At 53.8% G+C, this 21,791-nt stretch overlaps 3 protein-coding genes and 1 long non-coding RNA gene across 4 annotated transcripts in view; 2 read left to right on the forward strand and 2 right to left on the reverse strand.

Annotated features, from left to right (window-relative positions):
* Window positions 1-881, reverse strand: part of CNKSR1 (connector enhancer of kinase suppressor of Ras 1) — a 32,310-nt gene extending 31,429 nt beyond the window's left edge. The window contains exon 1 of the mRNA XM_054011982.1: window positions 146-881. The gene's annotated coding sequence lies outside the window, so the exon portion shown is untranslated. The remainder of the gene's footprint in view (window positions 1-145) is intronic.
* Window positions 882-1,037: 156 nt separating this feature from the next.
* On the forward strand, window positions 1,038-6,885 carry LOC128827866 (uncharacterized). The gene is made up of 3 exons (XR_008443112.1): window positions 1,038-1,071; window positions 1,566-1,704; window positions 3,984-6,885. It is a non-coding gene; the product is annotated as an uncharacterized LOC128827866 (long non-coding RNA).
* Window positions 6,886-6,985: 100 nt separating this feature from the next.
* ZNF593 (zinc finger protein 593) lies at window positions 6,986-8,512 on the reverse strand. Its single transcript, XM_054012054.1, has 3 exons — window positions 8,268-8,512; window positions 7,651-7,713; window positions 6,986-7,190 (listed from the first exon to the last, which is right to left on the reverse strand). Exons 1-3 carry the CDS (start codon window positions 8,462-8,464, stop codon window positions 7,061-7,063), a joined length of 390 nt encoding a protein of 129 aa, XP_053868029.1. The 5' UTR covers window positions 8,465-8,512; the 3' UTR covers window positions 6,986-7,060.
* Window positions 8,513-14,430: 5,918 nt separating this feature from the next.
* C22H1orf232 (chromosome 22 C1orf232 homolog) lies at window positions 14,431-21,672 on the forward strand. The gene is made up of 4 exons (XM_054011601.1): window positions 14,431-14,517; window positions 17,587-17,673; window positions 19,711-19,808; window positions 21,372-21,672. Exons 1-4 carry the CDS (start codon window positions 14,431-14,433, stop codon window positions 21,670-21,672), a joined length of 573 nt encoding a protein of 190 aa, XP_053867576.1.
* Window positions 21,673-21,791: the final 119 nt, after the last annotated feature.

Genomic DNA, 21,791 nt, shown 5'->3' on the forward strand with positions numbered 1-21,791 from the left:
ATTGGAAGGACGCAGCTATCATGGGATGGACGAGGAATTCGGTCTTCAGCTGCTTCCCTCTTTGCTGACAAAGGGGAATTCATTCTTGATGCTCATCCAGTTCTGGACACGCACCTCCCCCAACACATCACCAATGAGCTCTCACCTTGACCTGGAGGCTCCATCCTTTCCTGGGCCTGGAGGGGAAGCTGCTCTCTCCAAGTTCCTTCAATCCGGGGCTTCCATACACAGCTCCTCCTGCCCTGTAGCAATTGTCTGCCCCTCTTCCCCAGGGAGCGAGGCTGGATTATCAGCATCTGCCACTGTGCTTCTGGATTTCCCGGGCTGGCTCAGATTAAGGCTGCTGCTGTCATGAATTTGACCCCAGTCTAGTGCTGGGATTGTTTTCATGAGATAATCTCCAGCTGTCTAAACTGACTGGGAATGCAGCAGGGGGTTGGGGCGGGGCGGAAAGCGAGTTTCAGCTTTGGTGGCGTGATTAGAAAGTTTCCATGCACTGAGGCCTGGACAGGCATATCCCACCCCAATGGCTCACCATAAGGTTCAGACTTCATGCCAGATCCCTGTCCCCAGGTCCCAGCCCAGTGCTTTAACCACAGCACCAGTCCATCCTGCGTCTCACACCTGCCTTACCCACAAGGCAGCTGGATCCCAGCCAGGCAAGGGCGCCCCCTGTTGGTACGTGTAAGATTTTTCCATCCTCATCTCTCCAGATCCGTAACCTTCAAGCGAAGCCCTCAGCCGTTCTCTTGTGCCCAGCGTGATTTTTTGCTTCCCTCCTGCTTGGCGCTGTGGCCCCTCTTTAGCGGGCACTGGAGAAGATTGCAGAATGATATATACAGTATGAAACGCTTTCTTGCCCGGCAGATGCCTCTCCCTCTCAGCGTCTCTCTCGCACGCGCTCAGCGAAGCAGCGAGCGCTGATCTCTTGTGACAGCTGCTCCCGGGGCTGGCTGTGGTTGGGATCGTCATCAGGGCGGGTGTGTGTGTGTGTGTAATATTTAAAAGCTCCACAACACAGCTGCCTGGGAGTCTTGCTGCCTGGCACTCAGGGACTGGAGTCTAACACAGGTAAGTGATCAACAATGAAACCCATCCCCATTGCATTGAGAGGAAATTGTTTCTATTGGGGGAAGGACAGGCTGGGGTCCAGGAACTGGTTCAGAGCGAAGGGGAATTTAGATAGGGATTCCCCTCACAAAATGGGGTGGGGGAAACACATGCTCCTCTCACCCTCAGCCTGGGAAAAAGCCATTAGCTGTAGCTTGGGGTACAAGTGCCAGTGCTGGGGACTGGGAAGGCGCATCTAAGGGGAAACACTAATGACGTGGTTCTAATCTGGGCCTAACGATGGAGCGCTCAGCCATTGGGCTGGGGGGGGTGCATTTTGGAAACACTGGGTTGGAGCAGGCTGGGGGAGTGAGGGGGGCAGGCTGTTTACCAGTGATTTCCGTGGGCCAAAGAACACATCTTTACGGCTGTTCATCTGGATGGAGATTGCTCTCTGCTACCCGGTTCCTGAACACCCTCCCTGATCTTCAGCTCTGCCCATCTTCCTCCTACAGCAGGAGGCAGTCAAGGCAAGTCTGTGAAGCTGCCTGACTACAAGCAGAAGGCAGCACCTGACATCCACCCCTCCTCCTCCTGGGAGCTATGATCATCCGCCTCAGGCACTTAACCCCGGGGTACTTCCGCTTGCTCCAGGTAACACCCACCTCCCATTCAGTAGGGCTGTTGGTTTGCTTGGATGCTCCAGCCAGTCCATGAGCCTTTATCGATGCCTCTGTTCCCCCTCTTCCTCACTGATCTTCCTGGGATGCAGTTCCAGGGCCTGAACCCTCTCTTGTCCAGTGACCAGAGCAATCCCGGGGCCTGGGGCGCTTTGGATTGGAGCTCTGATAGGGTTGATCCCTTTGCTTCTCTCCTCCTGCCTGTCTTGGTGTTTTAGACACAAAGCCGAGAGTTAGTTCTCATCGAGTGCACCAGCCCTCCCTGGCCTGTCCAGGATCAATATCTGGCATCCCCGGAGCCTCTTCTGGGGGAGAGGGAGGGCAGTCAATTGCCACACAGCAGTTAGGAGAGGGGAAATTTTAATCAAGAATGTTGGAGCAACTCCCCGCTCTTCTGAACAGAGCCTGGGGCGTGTTCATGCCCACACGGAATAGCCAGGGCTTGACGGGCCCACACCCACTACACTGCCTCCAACTCCTCTGAGTGAGGAGTTGAGCCTGCTGTGATTTGTGCCTGTGGGTCTGGGGCACATCTCAGCCCTGCTGTTTAGGCTGCTAAACCACCCCCGGCCCCCAGCTTATAGCTCTGAACAACGGTACTTACAGGTACAGGGCTCGCAGCTTTGCCTCAATCACCCAGACTCAGTGGCAATCGCTGCCCAGCTCCGGCAGATCGAAATGTGAGATGCTAATACCTCCCCCGACCCTGCCCCATCAGTTCATCCTGAGCCAGGTCTGGCAACAGGCAGCCTGTCCACGCTGGCTCCATGTGTGCCAGGCACGCTCTGTGCCGCCTGAGCAGTGATGCCCTACATAGGGCACTTTGCGTAGACACCGGGGAGCGGAGAGCGAATGTCCCTGCACCACTGATCACGCAGCATCACGCAGGGGAGGGAATTGCCCTCTGCTGTCCATACCAGTGGCTGGGATAAGGCCAGTTTGCCGATTCCTCCTTCAGTCCGTCCCAAGCACGCAGCCGTATGCAGCCAGGCGGGCACCGTCATTGTCTTGCCCTGGTTAGTCGCTGCTCCAGCAAGAGAAGACAACTCAGAGCAGCTCAAGAAGCGTGGGCTAGTGGTTAGAGCAGGGGACTGGGAGTCAGCATTCCCGGGCTCCATCCCCCACAGGGGCATCATCGGCGGCGCTGAGCTCTAACTGCACCTGCTGTCCGGGGGTATATTGTGTATGATGGCAAGTCCTGCCTTGGGAGGCTGTGAGCATGCCTGGGGAGGGAAGTGGTAATCACCCACCAGGTGTATGCAGGTTTCAGATCGCTAGCTTCAGGCTAGGAGCGCCGCTGCTTTGCTCACAGGGGCGTTTGCCTAAATGGCTCCATGTAAGGAGCGGTGCTGAGCATTTCAGGGTGACGCCTGCCCCACAGGGCATTATTATGGCTTCTCTGCCAGTACCTGCAGAGCAGCTGGTTATCGTTCCCGTCATCCCCCCTTTGAAAGGGACAGAACCACTCCCGTGAAAACTGTTATAGACTTTGTCTGTCTGTTCTCTTCCCCCTTGCCACTGACGACACTGCACCACAGAAAGTGTCTCTTTTGGAAGAGCTGGTTGTCAAAATGGGCAGGTTGCGTTTCAGACCCAGACTCTGTTCTCGGGGCCACAGGGGCCTGGATTCCCCATCCCAAATGAGAACACAGCTGAGAAACAGACCCTCCCACTAGAGCATAAGAGAAACCCTGATCAGCGGTTAATTTGAGGCACAGTCACTAATGAGGGCTGAGAGAATGGTTCTGCGCAGAAGGGCAGCGATGCCTAGATATGTTCAGCAACAGGGTTCACTCCGCTAGAGCACAGAGTTGAAGAATTTACAGCCAGCCTCTTGGTCAGAAGTGACAGCACCGGCCGCTCGCACACTAAATCCAGTCATTCAGGGAGCCAGGCATGGAGAATGCTTTCTAAGATTTCCTGGGGTGGCTTTGAATGGACATAACTGGGTATCAGCCAGGAGTCAGCTGGTGTTCCCTGCTGTCTGCATCCCAGGAAAGGTGTCCCCTGGGGCAGGCCCCTAGCTAAAGGAAAGCATGCACTGCAGATAGAAATGGCTCCAGTTCTAATTGGTGCAGATCACTGAATAGACTCCTGCCATCCACAAGGAATATGGGGTTACTTCAAGTTCACAACCCACAAGGGTTGATGGGAGACCGGCTTCCCTTGTCCTTCAAGCATTGAGACTATCAAGTTCCTCTCCCCTCAGTCTGCCTCGCCTGTTCTAAAAAGCTGCCTTTTCTCCTCTCATAGATGCAGCTGGCCGGGGGGCTGGAGTCCAAACCTAAAGACCGTCTGGTGAATCACTTGGCTCTAGTCTTGGCTATCATGGGGCTAAGTCTGTCCTACTACAGCGTCCGCCAAATGACCGAGCCGGTTAAAACCCCACCAGAACAGTGAGGCTCATCCATGTGGATGGAGTGCTCTAGATCTAAGGAGATTCCAGCAGCTCTGAGGTGGTGGTGGGGACTAGGTCTTGGGTCTGGCATTCACTCGGTGACATCATGCTCCAGTCCTGCTCTCATACTAGGGTCAGCTACATCCTCCTCCCTCGGTCTGTAGTGGAAGGTTAGTCGCAGGCTTCCCTCGCACTGCTCTCCTGGACCCAGGCTAAAAGAGTAGCTAGAAGCATCTCCCAACTTGCTTTGTGCTGGCTTGAAAGGGATCGCTCGGTACATACTCTCTGGGCCATCCCACTTTTCCTAGCCTCTCACTGTTGTTGCTGTCCAGGGTCCTTGAGTAAGTGAAGCAAACACACCTGTCACACCCCTTCCAGAGTTTCTCATGGAGTTACACCAGTTTGGGCCAATGGATTTCATTGCGAAGTCCTACCCCATCCACGGACCACCCCAGCACCTGTCCATGCTGTCCTTCCACTACATGCACAACTAAGCTACTAAATGAAAGGCTAGACCATCTCCCTGAAGCTCTACCAGAGCTCATGACAGAAGGCTGGGGAACCTACTTCCATATGGGAGGCCGGATTCTAAGCTTCAGTGGGAGGTCTCCCACTTTATACAGAAGTGAGATCCGACTCGGGCCCTGTGGGAGACAGAAGACAAGACTCATTCCCACAGGTTGGACAGATATATATAAAGTACGATCTGCAGGAACTGAGGCTGAAAGGGTAGAAGGCATCCTCCCAGGCCAGGGGTAGAATCCACCTTGGCAGCTTACCAGTCACCCTGGCTTATGAGACTTCCAGCAAGAGGTTTCCAGACAGCAACTTCCACCTCACTGGTTGCACTTGTGTGTCCCTCTCTAAACCAGTGCGATGGGGTATGACAGGCGGAATGCGCTGCATTGACAGCAAGAGAGAATTTACACATGGTTGACTGAGCCCTTTTATCATCTCCTCCCCCCGCCCAGCTCAGCCAGGAGCAGTGCATCATAGGATAGCAAAACAAGCTGGAACAAGGTCATTGCCGATTGCTGTTATATAACAGCGCACACAATGAGATGGCTGGGACCTAAATCATGCTGTTAAACTACAGATTAGAAAGGGGGATTTTCAAGAAGTCCAGACTGGCCGACATGGACTACTTAATTGCAGCAATTGCGTGAGGACACTTTCATGGAGCAATTAGTACATGTCTCTTCCCCCCCGCACCAGGGACAGGTACACTTCACCTTCTCAGACAGCATCAGGCTAATCTTCACACCCATCACCTCTCTGAAAACTTCTACCGCTGTGGCCCGCCTGCTAGGTTTAAGCTGCTAACAGGGAAGCCTAGATGTTAATACAAGACATTTCTAAATTTTGATCATCTATCTCACCCTCCCCTATACCTGGGGAGGGGAGAACTGAGGAAATAATTTGGTGTATGTTAAATAAATCCCTTTATATTAAGTGACCTGCCTTGTCTCATCCTTTTGCCACCCCACCTCCATGTGGCCAGTAGAGTATACACGGTCAGGTGATAAAAACGTTACAAAGACCTGGGGTGGGTTCCCCACCCTTGGGGGAGGGGAGAACTGAAGATGTTTAATCTCCACTGACACACTGCGGTGGCCGGCATTAGCTGAACTTGCTTTGCAGGGACTTACAGCAGACAGTGGCATTCCCCACATTCCACCCTGCAGATCAAGCGATTATCCTAACACAGGCTATGTGTTTTCTAGAAAGCGCCTCCCTGTTTGAGGGGCTCAGTAAAAATCCAAAAATCCAAAACCAAGCCAAGTACCCAGCTATGCTGTGGCAGCATATTGGCATGTGCCACCCAATATTATCCGACATCTGGTGGAACAGGGCTGAATTTGTTAGTCCCCTACTTGTAAAGTGGGTCAGCGCGGACTCTGCCTACCCTCTCTATGAGCAGTGTGTCCCTCCTCTTAGGCAACTGATCTCACCCAAAACAGCTCCCTGACTGGAAGGCGATCTCCCACAATCAAATGACTCTCAGTGGGTTTTAAAGTTTCATATGCAATTTGTATCCATCCCTAGCAATGTGATGAGGTTAGGCTCAGCTGGGTTGGGGCAGTCTTTCAGCGCACTCCTCTTGATAGAAGAGAAGGGAAGGAGCTTAGTAAGTCATCCTCCCATATCAGGGAAGAGTTAACTAGACGCACGAAGAGGGCAGAAAGGAAATTGTTTGAGATGTTAAAACATCTGCCAAAGGAAATATATTAAGAATAAATATAGTGGGAATTTAGCAGTGACCAAGCTGCAAGGCTGCTCAGACCTCTTTTCTAGGCGCCCCACAAACAAGGATAGGCGACTTCAAGCAACTAATTCAAACAGTCATCATGAACGATCAAGCTGGTGGCATTAGCCCCAGTCCAGGTAGCTGGTTGGTGAAAGGGCTGTTTTTGCTAACAATTCAGCTCAGCTCATTTTCCAAACTGAGTGCCTACAACTCAATCTGGATCAAACTGGCAAGGAATGTTCTACAGCTCCTTCAGCAGCTGCCAGCTTGATTGCTAAAATAGTTTGATGGGTGATTTCAGAGGTCACACTCTGAGCCAAGAGCTGCATCCACTGCTTAAAATACCAACACAAAGAGAAAAGACTGTAACAATCAGGTCACTATCATAGCAGGACGTTGCTTATCCTTTCCCTGGACCTCTGGCTGCACTGTATGTCCATGTTGCCAATGAAAACATAATGCACAATATCTGCCAAAGCAAGAGGGTCCAAAGGTCTCCGCTGGTCAGTGCTCTACTCCTTGCTGAAGAATTAATGAGAACAGCGGAGTTAGTTGTTATGCCTTGTTGCAGGGGGAGTGTTTTTAAAGACACTTGCTGAACTCAGAAAAGACGCTGCCACAAAGTGGGGCTTTAATCAAGGGCACTTTCTAATGGATCAGAGAATAATCTCTGGGCCTCCGTATTCAGCCAGATTCCTCCATCTCAAGCGGTTGAGTCTGTACTTCTATCTTCTTTGGAGGAATGTAGGATCCCATCCCAGCTGCTCTCTCTGCCTCCTCCTGGGTATAAGGCTCCTCACTCAGCTGCTTCAGTCTAAAAGAGAAAGAAGAAACCCAAGCGAGGCACATGGGTTCCAATCTTTAATGTTCCCCCTGTAAGTTGAGCACTTTAAAAAACTATCACAAACCCAAACCAGCGAAAGCCACATTTGACATTGCCAGGACATCCAGACTAAGTCTCAGGTGCTCAAATTTCAGAGTGGGATTGAAGAACAGCAGTGGGAAAGCTATCAATGCTGCACCACCTGTTCTGTGACTAGATGGACACTTTCAGCCACCAGCTGAATTAAACTATCTTTAGAAGACTGAAGGAGCCATGAAGACTGGTGGGGTTGGAAGAAGAGATGGAAAAATAGATTTTTCAAATAACTTTTTGAAGGGAAAAGGGAGTGGGGGGGTGTTTCTTATTCATAAGAACCCCAAATAAATCAGATTTTTTTTCACACTAATAGTCTTCTAAGAAAAATATGCCCTCATAACAGAATTTACATTACCTTCTTTTGTGAACTTTAGATTTGAAATGTTCCTTCATGCTATTCAAATCTACAAAGTATCGCCTGTCGGGAGAGAAGAAAGAAGTTCAGGCAGTTGAAAACAATAGTGCCCTTTCCAGGAAAGGGTCAAGTTAAGAACTAAACAGGGGGCTTTGGAGACTCAGACTGAAGAAGAGAGGGTTGAAGGCTCAAGATACCAAAGGTCACTACTGACCAAACATTTTTTCTATCAGAAGGTGGGGAAAGGGGCCTGATGAAGTTAAGTATTTGGTCCCGGGGCCCACTGTGCAAACATGGGGGAAGGCCGGCTGGGGCACCTCTTCCCAATTAGCCCGGCTGGGGAACCTCTTCCCAATTAGCCCAGGGGACTGGGCTCTCTGATTTCAGGTCGGGCCCTGGGAACACTCCCCTCACACCCCGCAGGCCGTGGGCAGCCCCCGTGCCTGCTGTGGTGGATGCACTGCAGCTGTGGTGGATGCACTGCAGCTGGGCTCCCATTGCCCCCTCCCCCCCCCGGGACAGGGGCAGATGGACCGGGGGGGGGGTCCCTGGAGGGGCCACTGCGACGCCCCCAGTTCACGCGCAATGCCCCCCCGCGCGCACACTCTCTCACGCACGCGCAGTGCAGGCAGTAGTGCTGCGCGCTCCCGGGCATGTCGGGGTCCGGCTCCTGGTGCAGCAGCCTGGCCGCGTTGTCCGGCCGCAGGTCCCCGTGGATCTGGTCCAGGTCCCGGCGCCGCCGCTTCGCTTTCCACTGGCGGGCCAGGGAGCGCGCCTTGTGCGAGCCCGTCTGACGAGAGCTCCGCGGCGCCATGGGGCGACTGGGAGAGAAACCGGAACGGCCTCGTCCTCCCCTACTTCCGCTTCCGGCCGGCGCTGGCTTGTGACCTCATCACAGGGCGACCCCCTCCTGGCAAGGGAACGAGCCCAGTGCGCATGCGGGAAACGCACAGGGCCAGAGTGGGAGCTGAGCTCAGGGCAGGCTAGAGTCACCATTCCTGCCCATCCTGGCTAATAGCTTGTCCTCCATGAACCCTGTTATAGTCTTGGCCTGTACAACATCCTCTGGCAAGGTGTTCCACAGGTTGCCTGTGCATTGTGCAAAGAAATACTTCCTTTTGTTTGTTTTAAACCTGCTGCCTATTAATTTCATTTGGTGGCCCCTAGTTCTTGTGTTATGAGAAGGAGTAAATAGCATTTCCTTATTTACTTTCTCTACACCAGTCATGATTTTATAGACCTCAATCATATCTCCCCTTAGCTGTCTCTTTTCCAAGCTGAAAAGTCCCACTCTTACTAATCTCGCCTCATACCCAGAAGCTGTTCCATACCTCTAATAATTTTTGCTGCCCTTTTCTGAACCTTGTCCAATTTCAATATATCTTTTTTGAGATGGGCTGAGCACATCTGCACACAGTATTCAAGGTGTGGGCATACCAGGGGTTTATATAGAGGCAACATGATATTTTCTGTCCTATTATCTATCCCTTTCTTAATTATTCCCAGCATTCTGTTCACTTTTTTGACTGCTGCTGCACATTGAGTGGATGTTTTCACAGAACTATCCACAATGACTCCCAAGATCTCGCTCTTGAGTGGTAACAGCTAATTTAGACCCCATCATTTTATATGTATAGTTGAGATTATGCTTTCTAATGTGCACAACTTTGCATTTATCAACATTAAATTTCATCTGCTATTTTGTTGCCCAGTTGCCCAGTCAACCTCCTCTGATAGGCTGCTTTTTCCTTTTCTGCCAATCAGGGGTGCTTTGGGAAGCAGGCTCTGCTCTCTCCCCCGTCCCAGCAGGCCCCATTCTTACAGGAGGCAGGTAGGAGAAGACAGAGTTTGGTGGCTTGCGGCAGTTTTGCGCTTCCCTGTCCTCTACTCCTGTGACAAGGGGACGGCTCTTGTGCCTTCTCCTCTCCCTCCCTGGCCTGTGTGAGGGGGGTGAACTGCAGGAGGAGCAAAGGTGAGCCAAGGTTGTCCCACCTCCATCCCTTTTGACATCTAATGGCACCGTGTTTAAACATGGCAGCAAAGAAAAGGAAAGTCGACACCAAGAACCATTTGTTTAAAGCAAAGTGGACTGACACTTACTGTTTTATTTAGCCTCAACGTCCAAAGGGTCGACCAGTATGTTTAATTTGTACAGAGACTGTGGCTGTTGTAAAATGTGGGAACCTCAAATGGCACTACGAAATGAAGCACATGGATTTTGACCTCAAGTATCCACTGGGCTCCCAATTAAGATCAGACAAGATCGCTTCATTGAAGGATACATATTTTCTGAGCACAAATATTATTTCAAAGGCTACTTGTGCTTAGGAAAAGGCAACTGAAACATCACAGAGATATGTGTGGATAACAGCAAAACACAGGAAACTTTTTGCAAATGCAGACCTTATTAAGCAGTGCATGGTTACTACAGCTGAAATCCATTTTGCAGAGGAGAAAGACATTGTTGACGCCTTCAGACAACTGCCGCTTTCGGACACAACAGCTATTAGGCATACTGAGATGATGGCACAAGACATTTTCAAGCAATTGTGTATGAAACTGAAAACTTTCCATGGCAGTGGAAGTGTCCCATGATATCAGGGACACAGCACAGCTAGCATTGTATGTCCCTTTTTTTATGGAGAGAAATTTGAGGAGGAGTTGTTGTCCTTTATACTGCATAATAGTTGCACGGCAGGCAAAGATTTGTTTAATTCTGTTCAAACTATTTTGTCTAATAAAGGTCTTGACGTAACTCAGATTGTGTCAATTGCAACAGATGGCGCTCTTTCCATGATCGGCACTCACAGAGGGCTTGTGAAACGTCTGCAAGATCTGAACCCCAATTTGATTTCCTATCACTGTGTAATTCACCAAACAGAACTTTGTGCGAAGCTTAGCGATGAGTATGCAAATGTATTGTCAATGGTGATTAAACGTGTCGGCTTCTTTCGGTCCAAGCCATCACTGCAACACAGACAGTTCGAAAGCTTTCTTTCAGAAGTATCTGCCGATTACAATGACCTGTTGGTTCATAATGACATCTGCTGGCTGAGCAGAAGGCAAGTACTAAGAAGGCTATGGGAAATTCGAGTTCATGTGGAAGAATATGTACATAACATTCCAGGGAAAAAGACCGAAGAGGTACATGCATTTTTGAGAGATGCCGCAAGCATGAGCATTCTGACCTTCCTTGTTGATTTGACAGCCCACTTAAATGATTTCAACTTAAAGCTACCGGGGCAAAATCACAACATAGTGGATCTCCACAGCAGCGTCACCTCATTTCAAAACAAACTGAGTCTCTTCAAAAGTGATTTGGAAACTGGAGAGATGCTGCATTTCCCAATGCTGCTAAGCTGCCGGGACACTGCAGACGTGACTCAGATGGCATCATCTCTGGACAGACTTCTTCAAAACTTCCCACAGAGGGTCCAAGAATTTGAAAGTATTAAAGACATCTTCCTGTTTGTAAGGAACCCATTTGTGGTATAAGAAAATGGCACTTGGTGTGATCAAGCAAAAGCATCCTTTCCAGATGTTGAAAAAGCAAAACTATAGCTGGAGCTTATTGATTTACAAGCGAATGAAATGCTTAGGGTGCAGCATGCTGAAACTACAGCTGAAACTTTCTGGACATCTCTTGTGCTGGAGTCCATGTATCCACACTTGCGGAATGTGGCATTTAACATTTTGATTATGTTTGGCTCCACCTACGTGTGTGAATCAGCATTCTCAACAATGAACAAGATTAAATCCCGTATCGCTCTGTTCTGACTGATAATCATCTGTGCAATTGCCTTCGTCTTGCATTGACTGAACTCACTCCAAACTTCAAGGCCCTTGTGCAGCAAAGGACCTATCACTTTTCCCACCAATGACCATTAGTATAATTATACATTATTCACGCATATTTTATTTTAAATGTGAACCTCTGTATAAAATTACATTTTCAGTAGTGATACTACAGTTTTAACAGGTATTTCAGAGTAATTATTCATGAGTCTTTTTTAATACGTGTGTAAGTGGGTGTGTATTTGTTATTGGAAAGACTTGAATCATAAAAGATAAAGAGTTCATGTGTACTAAGTGTTATTTTCTTTCATACTCTGATACTTATTAAATAAACCACAAAAGTTTCGAAGAGTTTTTCTATCTCTATATATACATATATGCCTACAATAATCTTATTTGACAAAACACATTCAAAACTTAGAACAGGTGTCTGAAAGTGTTTTAATGCTAATATTTGCCTCTATTTGACATTTTCTCTATGTACTTTCTCAAAGTCTCAGATGTAATTTATTACATCTTTCTTGGAGGCTATTTTTAGGTTATACAGTGGTTTGATTTTATTTTTAATTTAATGCACTAAAAATATAAGCAATAGGCCCCTGGGTATATTACATAGAATTGTATGTGTTCGTTGAACAGTGGCACTTGGTGTGAAAAATGTTTCCCTGAAGTCCGCACCTTGACTGTACCTTGACCAAGAAATGTGGACCTTGGCAAAAATAATTGACTACCCCTGGTCTAAACACTAAGCACATTGTTACAACTCTGATACCTGTTTTAACAATACTAACACACAGGTGAGCCAGACGAATTCCAGCTATGTATTTGTCAGTGTCCAGGTGAGGCATGATTACCTGTTCTGTTCATTCCCTCTGAAGCATTGGCCACCGTCCGCAGACAGAGTACTGGGCTAGATGGACCTTTGGTCTGACCCAGTGTGGACGTTCTTATGTTCTAATGTACTTCACTTTCTGCTTGAAACCATGATGTGCCCTGCCCCTTGCTGTGTATAAACAGCTGTAGCCTCCCACCCCAGAGGTGGGCATGCCTACATGGTGGACGAATGATCTCTATAAATAAACTCTTTAAGGCAGCTTGGCTGAATGAAAAGTGATACAGACATGTGCAGTTAGTAGGAGTATTGCACCCTTATATTGAATGATCTTGAAAGCCCGAAAAGAAAACCCTGGGAGAGCTAAACACGCTCAGTGAGTCTAACTTTGGCTTTCCATTTCGGTGAAATCAAAAGCAAGCTTTTGTGGGACGGAGGCATAAAGGTCCTGTCTGACATGTTTAAAACATTTGGCAGGAAATAACAAACCTAGAAATGTGGTTGTGGATTTTGATTTTCGGAGGTAATAGTGTTTGATTGGGGTGTGTAAATTCCCCTGCAGTGTCTGCAACCTTCTACTTCCCCCGCAAGGGGAGAATCTGATACTGACTAAAGAACCAGTGATCCAGCCTGTTCTGCTCCCTCTGCCCAAGCAAAGTGAGGGTCAAAAGGTAAACAGCACAAATGGTGAAAGGGTTTTAACCTGCGGGTGACCTTTAGAATGGGGAGGTGCATGGCTGCCACTTTGGGTGAGGTCACTGCTGCACTGAGCTGGGGGGGTTCTCAGCATGACTAAACTCCACTGGAGGTGGGTGTCTTAATGGCATGAAGTGTAGTAGCAAACCTGGAGTCGTGCATTTTGGATACACCTGTCAATCCACAACAAAGGAGCGGCCGTCAGTCAGCTAGCCACCTGTGATCACATTACCTCTCTGCTTAGGAATCAATAATACATACAGGCACGTAGCGATGGCAGACAGACCTCTGTCATTAACACAGTGCAGCTCAGGAGGGTGACTGAACAAAAGACACCCCCATACCAGACATCAGGGTCTTGCCACTCCGGGCCACCAGTGGCTGTCTGCCTCCATGTCCCTTCACCTCATGTGTGGCAGGCAAGAAGCCCCTTCCTCGTAGACCGCAGGCAGCTAGCCGCCCTACTTCTACTCCAGCTTCGAGTTCTCCTCCCTTGTTGGCAATTTGCATAGACCCAGCTCCAAAAAGCTTTCGGTCCCTGAGCAGAAACTAAATACGTGAATGAGAAGAGATGGGTTTGCAGGGCCAGCAACTCCTAAGGAATAATTTAGCTGCCGGACGCTATTTTCAGCTGGTTGCTGAGATACTATGTTCCAGGCGCCCCTTCTCAGAGGGGATCAGTTACAGGCCACAAACAATGAAGGGTAACGCAAGAGCTCAGCCAAGCTGGGATGACACTGTCTGCGGGCCCCGGGATGGGGTGGGGGCTGTGCAAGCACCTCACTCTGGGAGCTGGAAGCCTCTACAGGGGCAGGGGAACAGATAGTAGGCAAGAGAGAGACCTTTGTTGCAAAGGGACATAGATGCTGACTGGCCAGGCATAGACTCGGGGAGTGGGATGGAGAAGGTCGCTGTGGCCCAGGAGAGAGCCCCCTTTGGGAACAAGACAGAGGGGATGGATGAGGGGCTAGAGAGAACCTTTTCTTGGAGGCAAGATATGGGGGGAGCTGAAGGACAGGGGACAGCCCCTCCAGGATCAGGCAGCTAGAACTCCTCACAGGCCCACCGGCCCTATGTCTAGGAGCCCATTGGCATTCTGGGTCAGACCCGGATCAAGTTCCTCTTTGTGGTCTGAACTGCATATCGAAGGAGGCCCCTGCAATTTTAATGAAGACACCAGATCCCAGCAAGCACTCGCTGGTGCCAGACGCGTGTCCAGCATCCCGCCAAGTCCCCAATTCCCCGCAGAGCCCTCGGAGCGCCGGGGATAACTGTGCAATGGCACCCCACCCCTGCCCTAGGCACGCGGGGCACAGGAGTTGAGCCAAAGGCTGCCAGGCACGACACAGACAGAACCGCCTAAGCCACAAGGAGCCTGCTTGTCCGGGCCTCTCCTGCTACCGGCTGTAGGAGCGCGGCTGCCACTGGGCCTCCGGGCCAACCTCCCGGCTGCCACCATGACTCAGGGATTCTGGAAAGTCTACAAGTCCAAAGTGCTGCAGACTCTGGGCAGCGAGGGGCAGGAGGAGGAGTTCAAGGATGAGGTAGGGACGGTCCTGGCAGGGGCCTCTGGTCTCTATCGCTAGCCATAGGGGCAGGCAACAGGGGTTCCCGGCTCCGCCCGCTCTGGTACTCTGCACCCCCGGGATCCCCACCCAGCCCCCAGCTCCACCCGCTCTGGTACCCTGCGCCCCCGGGATCCCCACCCAGCCCCCAGCTCCGCCCGTTCTGGTAACCGGCGCTCCCGGGATCCCCGCCCAGGCCCCAGCTCCACCCGGTCTGGTACCCTGTGCCCCCAGGATCCCCACACTTCCCCCAGATCCGCCCGCTCTGGTACCCTGCACCCCCGGGATCCCCACCCAGCCCCCAGATCCACCCGCTCTGGTACCCTGCACTCCCGGGATCCCCACCCAGCCCTCAGCTCCACCCGCTCTGGTAACCGGCGCCCCCGGGATCCCCACCCAGCCCCCAGCTCCACCCGCTCTGGTACCCTGCGCCCGCGGGATCCCCACCCAGCCCCCAGCTCCGCCCGCTCTGGTACCCTGCGCCCGCGGGATCCCCACCCAGCCCCCTGCTCCACCCGCTCTGGTACCCTGCGCTCCCGGGATCCCCACCGAGCCCCCAGCTCCGCCCGCTCTGGTACCCTGCGCTCCCGGGATCCCCACCCAGCCCCCGGCTCCACCCGGTCTGGTAACCGGCGCCCCCGGGATCCCCACCCAGCCCCCAGATCCACCCGCTCTGGTACCCTGCACCCCCGGGATCCCCACCCAGCCCCCTGCTCCACCCGCTCTGGTACCCTGCACCCCCGGGATCCCCGCCCAGCCCCCGGCTCCACCCGCTCTGGTACCCTGCACCCCCGGGATCCCCACCCAGCCCCCTGCTCCACCCGCTCTGGTACCCTGCACCCGCGGGATCCCCGCCCAGCCCCCGGCTCCACCCGCTCTGGTACCCTGCACCCCCGGGATCCCCACCCAGCCCCCTGCTCCACCCGCTCTGGTACCCTGCGCTCCCGGGATCCCCACCCAGCCCCCAGCTCCGCCCGTTCTGGTAACCGGCGCTCCCGGGATCCCCACCCAGCCCCCAGCTCCGCCCGTTCTGGTAACCGGCGCTCCCGGGATCCCCGCCCAGCCCCCAGCTCCACCCGCTCTGGTACCCTGCGCCCGCGGGATCCCCGCCCAGCCCCCAGCTCCACCCGCTCTGGTACCCTGCGCCCGCGGGATCCCCACCCAGCCCCCAGCTCCGCCTGTTCTGGTAACCGGCGCCCGCGGGATCCCCACCCAGCCCCCGGCTCCACCCGCTCTGGTAACCGGCGCCCCTGGGATCCCCACCCAGCCCCCGGCTCCACCCGCTCTGGTACCCTGTGCCCCCGGGATCCCCGCACTTCCCCCGGCTCCACCCATTCTGGTACCCTGCGCTCCCGGGATCCCCACCCAGCCCCCGGCTCCACCCGCTCTGGTACCCTGCGCCCGCGGGATCCCCACCCAGCCCCCAGCTCCGCCCGCTCTGGTACCCTGCGCTCCCGGGATCCCCACCCAGCCCCCTGCTCCACCCGCTCTGGTACCCTGCGCCCCCGGGATCCCCACCCAGCCCCCGGCTCCGCCCGCTCTGGTACCCTGCGCCCCCGGGATCCCGGCCCAACCCCCAGCTCCACACCCTCAATCCCTTTGGCACCAGCCTCTCCCAAGCCACGTTGGGGTTTATTCATCGATTCCCAGACTCAGAGAGTCCCAGTGCGCAGCACGGCTGCTGCTGCCGCCACGTCTAGTCTCTGGCAGGACAAGTGCCGTTGGGGCCCCTATTGCTGTGGTCACAGCCAGTGCAGCAGCCACCACGCTCCCTGCTGCTGCTTCTCCTTGTGCTGTTCCCCTCTCTGCTTCTGCTGCTGCAGCCTGTGGCAGCCAGTCACTCTCTGGCGCCCGGCGTTTGTGCCCCGTGAGCCGCCAGCCACTTCAGACGCTCTGCTTGGCTTGCCCGCCCGACCCTGGTTTTTGGCAGATCTGCGTTCTGGGCACTGACGAATCATTCAAGTAAAAAGAAAAATCAGATCCGAGCAATTTGGAGAGTCTTGGGGTGGGGCAAAAGCGATGGGGTTTGTGCCCTTCAGCGCAGAGAAATCCAAACCCAGCCCTGGCCCTGTGAAGTCAGCACTGGCCCTTGTTACAGAGCAGGGAGAAGGACCAGTAGGGGTGGAGGGGTGGGTACAACTCCAGAACTGGTGGGTGCTATACAGCTGTGAAATGAGGGAAACCCATTTCTAGGGGTCGCTGAGCTCGGAGCAGAGACGATTCTTTTAGCATGGAGAGACTTCAGCTGGTCACTTTATCTTCAGTGTGGCCAAATGGCATGATTTTTGATGTTTTCCTTAAAGCCCCAGCTCCTGGAGTCAGGTGATAACACGAGACTCTCCGCTCCCATCTAGTCACATAGGGCAGGTCCGGATTAGCCAATGTGAACTCAGTGCACTTGCACAAGGCCCCCATCTCAGGGAGGCCCCCCCAACCACTGGGAAAAAAATTGGTTATGGTAGAAGTGGGAAAGGATCGAGCGCCACCCACTCAGGTTTGGCCCAGCCCCCCCAGACAGAACCTGCAGCCCTAGGCAGCTGCCTGGTTTTGCCCACAGCTAGTCTCTAACTAACTGAACTGTCTAGGTGAAGGCAGGTGGGGAGACCCCGTTTCCATCATGCGCAGGGCCCCCGAATTCTTTAATCCTGCCCTGGTTTGAGGGTTTGGCCTGATTCTTTGGAGAAGGTGAGCTGCAGAAGGGAGCTTCTGTTCAGTAGGGAATAGACAGGAGATGCCACAACACCGAGCCTGGGTCAAACACTCTGCTAGGACCAGGGCCAAACGACTGAGGAATTCTGGTGGAAGCTCCTTGCACGGGGAATAGTTAGTGCATGGACCAGACCGAGTCCAAAGGCAGCAGCTAGAGGAGGAGGAGAAAAAAAATGACTGGTGGGAGGGGAGTCTAGGAGGTGAGAAATCCTGCTGCTAACTCCACTCATCCAGGGACAGAGCCAGCCAGTCTTTCCAGGTGCTGCCCCTGCAGCTGTTCACGCTGCCCTCCTCAACACGCGCTGCTGCCCCATGGCTGATGCTGTGAGTCTGTTTCAGGGGGATAACCCCGAGCTGGTGGAAACCACAGATGCCCCAGTTCTGATGGAGGAGGGATCGAACCCCATCTCCCAGCTGGCACGAAGGGTAAGGTCTCCCCTCTTAGGCGCTCCACCTGCCTCCCAGAGCGACCAGCTCTCTCTTAGCATCAGACCTCTGGCCCCAGTCACCACCCCCCAGCCGAACCAGCCTGGGGCTTCTCTGCTCACTGGGATTGTTTTCAGGAGTCTCTGTAGGTTCCAATCTGCCCTGGAGATTTGCCTGGCTTTCTGTCACCCCCTCGGTGCCACCGCATCATAGTGTTGCCAACTCTGACTGAAGCTATTCCGGGAGATTTTTCTCCCCCACCAACGTGATGTAATGTCATTTTCTTAAAATAGCCCATTAAAATCTCCCGGATGGCTTTCAATAGTCACCGGGAGATGGATGCCAATTCCGGGAGACTCCCGGCCAGTCCTGGAGGGCCGGCAACCCTACTGCATCTGTGGCAGCCCAGCACTGCATCACGGTTTGCCTTGCTGCAGCATGTAACAGGGGCTTTGTCTTCACCACAGACAAGGGGCAGGTGGGTCCTCCTGCAGTGGAACGAGCGAGGCCAAACCCTGGGCGTGCGGGCTCTCGGGTGGCCCTCACCTCACCACAGCCTGGGCCCCATCTCGGCTAGGATGTTACAGCGGAGAGCTCCGCGCTGGGAAGAAGGCAGTGGAGCTGTAGCCCGAACGAGAGGGCAGTGCTCCGAGGGAAAAGCCGGATGTGGGATTAAGCACACAATAACGTATTGCGGGAGAGCAGGGGAATCAAACCAGGCTATTATAAGGAGGCTTCAAGCTCTCTGGCCCTAATACCAGGGCTCCCCCGGCCGCAGGTTTCTTTAATGAATGTGAATTAGCAGAGACAGATGCGTTTGATTTGACCGTAACCTGGTCTTTCTTACACGTGTCCTTAAAGAAACAGACCCCCTCCAAAGGTAGACAGCGAAGCACCAGTGCTAGTGCAGAGCCCGGCCTAAGGCGAAGAGGTCGCAGATAATAGAAAGGGACAGCAGATCTACAACCACAAGTGGGGAAAAAAGTCACTTGAGTGCCCAGATCCCCCTCAGGGGCATTGTGCCTGGCTGCTGGAGGCCCTGATCACTGCCAGGCTTGGGGGCTGCTTCCACCCAGTCTGTTGTCAGATCAGAGCCTCAGGTGCTCAGAGAGCACTGAGCATTCTAGAAATTAGGTGCTGTGTTGTGGCTCCGGGTGCCCAGCTGTATCCAGGCACCCGTTACACTATCTTCCCTCCAGCGTCAGCCATCCCCTCCCTGGCCCAGCCGCATTGGCTCTGATCAGTCTCCAGCCAGCCCGGCTCGAGCTGGTCAAACCTTCGCTCCTTTGCCACCCTGATGGCAGAACTCCCCGTGGGAGGCCTTCTTGCTGCAGTGGGTGGCAGATGCCCATAAACAGGTGGAGGGAGTGGTTGGGTCTCGTGGGGGACAGGCAGTGTGAGTGTGGAACCCGGTCATGTGCTGTCATAATGTCTGTGCTGTCCTTATAGTACCGAGGTGGCCCAGTCCTGGACCCGGGCCCTATGGCGCCAGGTGCTGTACAAACAGACCAGAAGGCTGGTTCCTGCCCCAAAGAGCCTACACCCAGCCTAACAAAGATGAAGGGCAAACGCCCCCTCGCCTGTGGGCTCCCGGGGTCTCTGCCGGCTGTTCCTCACCTGCACAACGACCAGTGAGGTCACTCAGAAGGGGGCATGGAAAACAAGGGGGCAATGGGCATGCAAGGGCTGAGCGGGGCAGAGACCCCCTTCTGAATCTGCTGTCCGTCCCCTGCCTAACCTGGGACGAGGGGCTGGAGTGGAGACAGGCACTGCCCTTTTGGGGGAGGGGGAGAGAATGCTGAGGGTGACAGAGGACAGTGATGCTTTGTGGGGTGTGTCCGTGAGGCTAGTCTGTGTGTGGAGGAGGAGAAGGCAGAGGAAATACATTCCTGCTGCGTCAGTCCCATAGAGCAAAGCTCTGGGGCCCGTTGACGTTCCCAGGGGCCCACGTGAGCTCGGCCAAACCACACTAGCTCCACTCCTGCCTGGACCTGGGCAGCGTCACTGACCAGTGGTTTCCCTCCCTCTGCTCTGCAGGTCCAGGGGGCTGGCGCCAGAGGCTGGAGGAGCATGTCGTCTCTGTTCAATAGGGAGGATGAGCACAAGCTGCTGACCCCCGAGCCCTGCGCTGACCAGTAAGACTGACGCTCGCGTCTGGGTCGTAGCGTCTCCATCGTAGCGTCTCCATCGGGCTCCCATCCTTCTAGGCAGTACCCAGCTAGGCAGGGCCCAGCTTATGGTAGGGCTGAGAGTCTGCCACAGGCCTGAGAACCAGGACGAGGGGTGGCTTTGGGGTGAGACTGCAGGCAGCAAGGTACAAGCGTGTCTGGGTTTTGCCCCCCCAGAGCAAGGATGCGTGTACGGCCCTGTGACACCTGAGCTCTCAGCCAGCCAAGGGGTCCTCTCAAGTCCAGGATCACAATGACCCTGTTGTCATTGCCCGGGATTCCAGTGAGGGCTTAGGACTAAAGTCAGCCCTGCTGTCCATGGACCCCGGTCCCATTGATATCAGTGAGAGCTACACCTGCTTACCCCATGGCTGAGTCTGAACCCGAAACTGTGTCCTACAACAGCCCCCTCGGCTATCTTCTCACCCCTGCTTCTACTAGCCAGGGGACATGATGCACGGGCCACTCAGATGGACGCAGGTGAAGGCTGAAGGCAAGAGACCCACACCCTGCTGCTGTCTTGTCCTGGTCATGTCCATGTGGAAATCTGTTCCAGGGCTGGATGCAAAGTGTTTAGATCTAGAGGCATTTCCCAGGAGCCGGCGTAGGAGGAGAGAGAAGAAATTACCTCAGTCACACCGTAGAAAAGTTACCCAGTTCCCATGTGCTCCTTTGCCTGTGTGGAGACTGTTCCAGCCTCCCACTGGGCGGCCTCAGTTCAGCCCCAAGAGCCGGCAGCTTTGCAATAAGAAGTTGCCTGTCCCACGCCATGGGGCACTACGTGCAGATCCTCCCGGGCCAGGAGAGTTCAAAGCCCCCCGTTCCGAGCATCCCCCAGTCATGTAGGCAGGGTGAGCCTTGAGCCCAGCAACCAGCTGTTCATCCCAGTGCCCACATGGCTTCCGCTGTGTCTATCAAACCCAGAGCCGGGCTAGTGCCTGTGTTCTGGCCCTGTGCCTAGGAACGGGGGCTGGCGTTCGGGTAGCCCCCATGCCTTAATGAGAAGCCACCCCCTTCCCAACCAGGCTGGTTCAGTAACATCTGCCGAAGGGAAGCCTGTGGCTCCGGGATTTTTATTAAACTACGGTCACGTCTGTGTAGGGTGACCAGATGTCCTGATTTTATAGGGACGGTCCCGATTTTTGGGTCTTTTTCTTATATAAGCTCCTATTACCCCCCACCTCCTGTCCCGATTTTTCACACTTGCTGCCTGGTCACTCTACGTCTGTGTGAATCAGCCTCTCTCTCGCACGCGCTCTAGCAGCCTGTCCAGACACCAGGACTCGGCATCCTGTCTCTGCCGCTCCCTGGATCTCTTTGTGTGTCTATCTGTGTCTCCCCTATACAGGCGCAGTCTCTTCCCTGTATGTTGCAATACTGCCCGCCTCCCTCTTGCTGCTCATCTCTCCCTTTCTCTCCTTGACGCTCTCCCCCGCAGCGTGCGGCGTCTGATTTTCCTCTCCTGCGTGTGTCCGGATCTTTATGCTCAGACGCGCCCCGCCCCCTAATCTCCCCATCTCTTGCTTCCAGCCCCCTGGCACCGAAGCCAGCGGAGTCGCCCTCTGCAGAGAAGACGACGTCAGGGTTCTGGGATGTCTTTGCCACCAAGTGGCAGCAGGCCTCTGCGCTGGACAAGAAGACAGCCCCGCCTGAGTTCAGCGAGCCAGCGGCCGAGTTCAGCGGGGCGCCAGGGGAGCCCCCGGGAGAGGAGCCCACCTATTCTAACAATGGCAGCGACCTCCGGGAGCCAGAAGAGGGCGCCTTCAAGTGGGGCTTCCTGGTCAGCAAACTGGCTGAGATAAGGAATAAAAATGCCCCCAAGAGTAACTAGAGCGGAAGGACCTTTCCCATCAGCCTCAGCACAGGGCCTCTCGCTCACTCAGGAGGAGAACACCCAGCATTTCAACCCTTTCCGTCCCTGCAAAGAATCCAGCAGCACCGTCAGCCTAG

Source organism: Malaclemys terrapin, chromosome 22 (assembly GCF_027887155.1).
Source record: "Malaclemys terrapin pileata isolate rMalTer1 chromosome 22, rMalTer1.hap1, whole genome shotgun sequence".
Classification (NCBI taxonomy): Eukaryota; Metazoa; Chordata; order Testudines; family Emydidae; genus Malaclemys; species Malaclemys terrapin.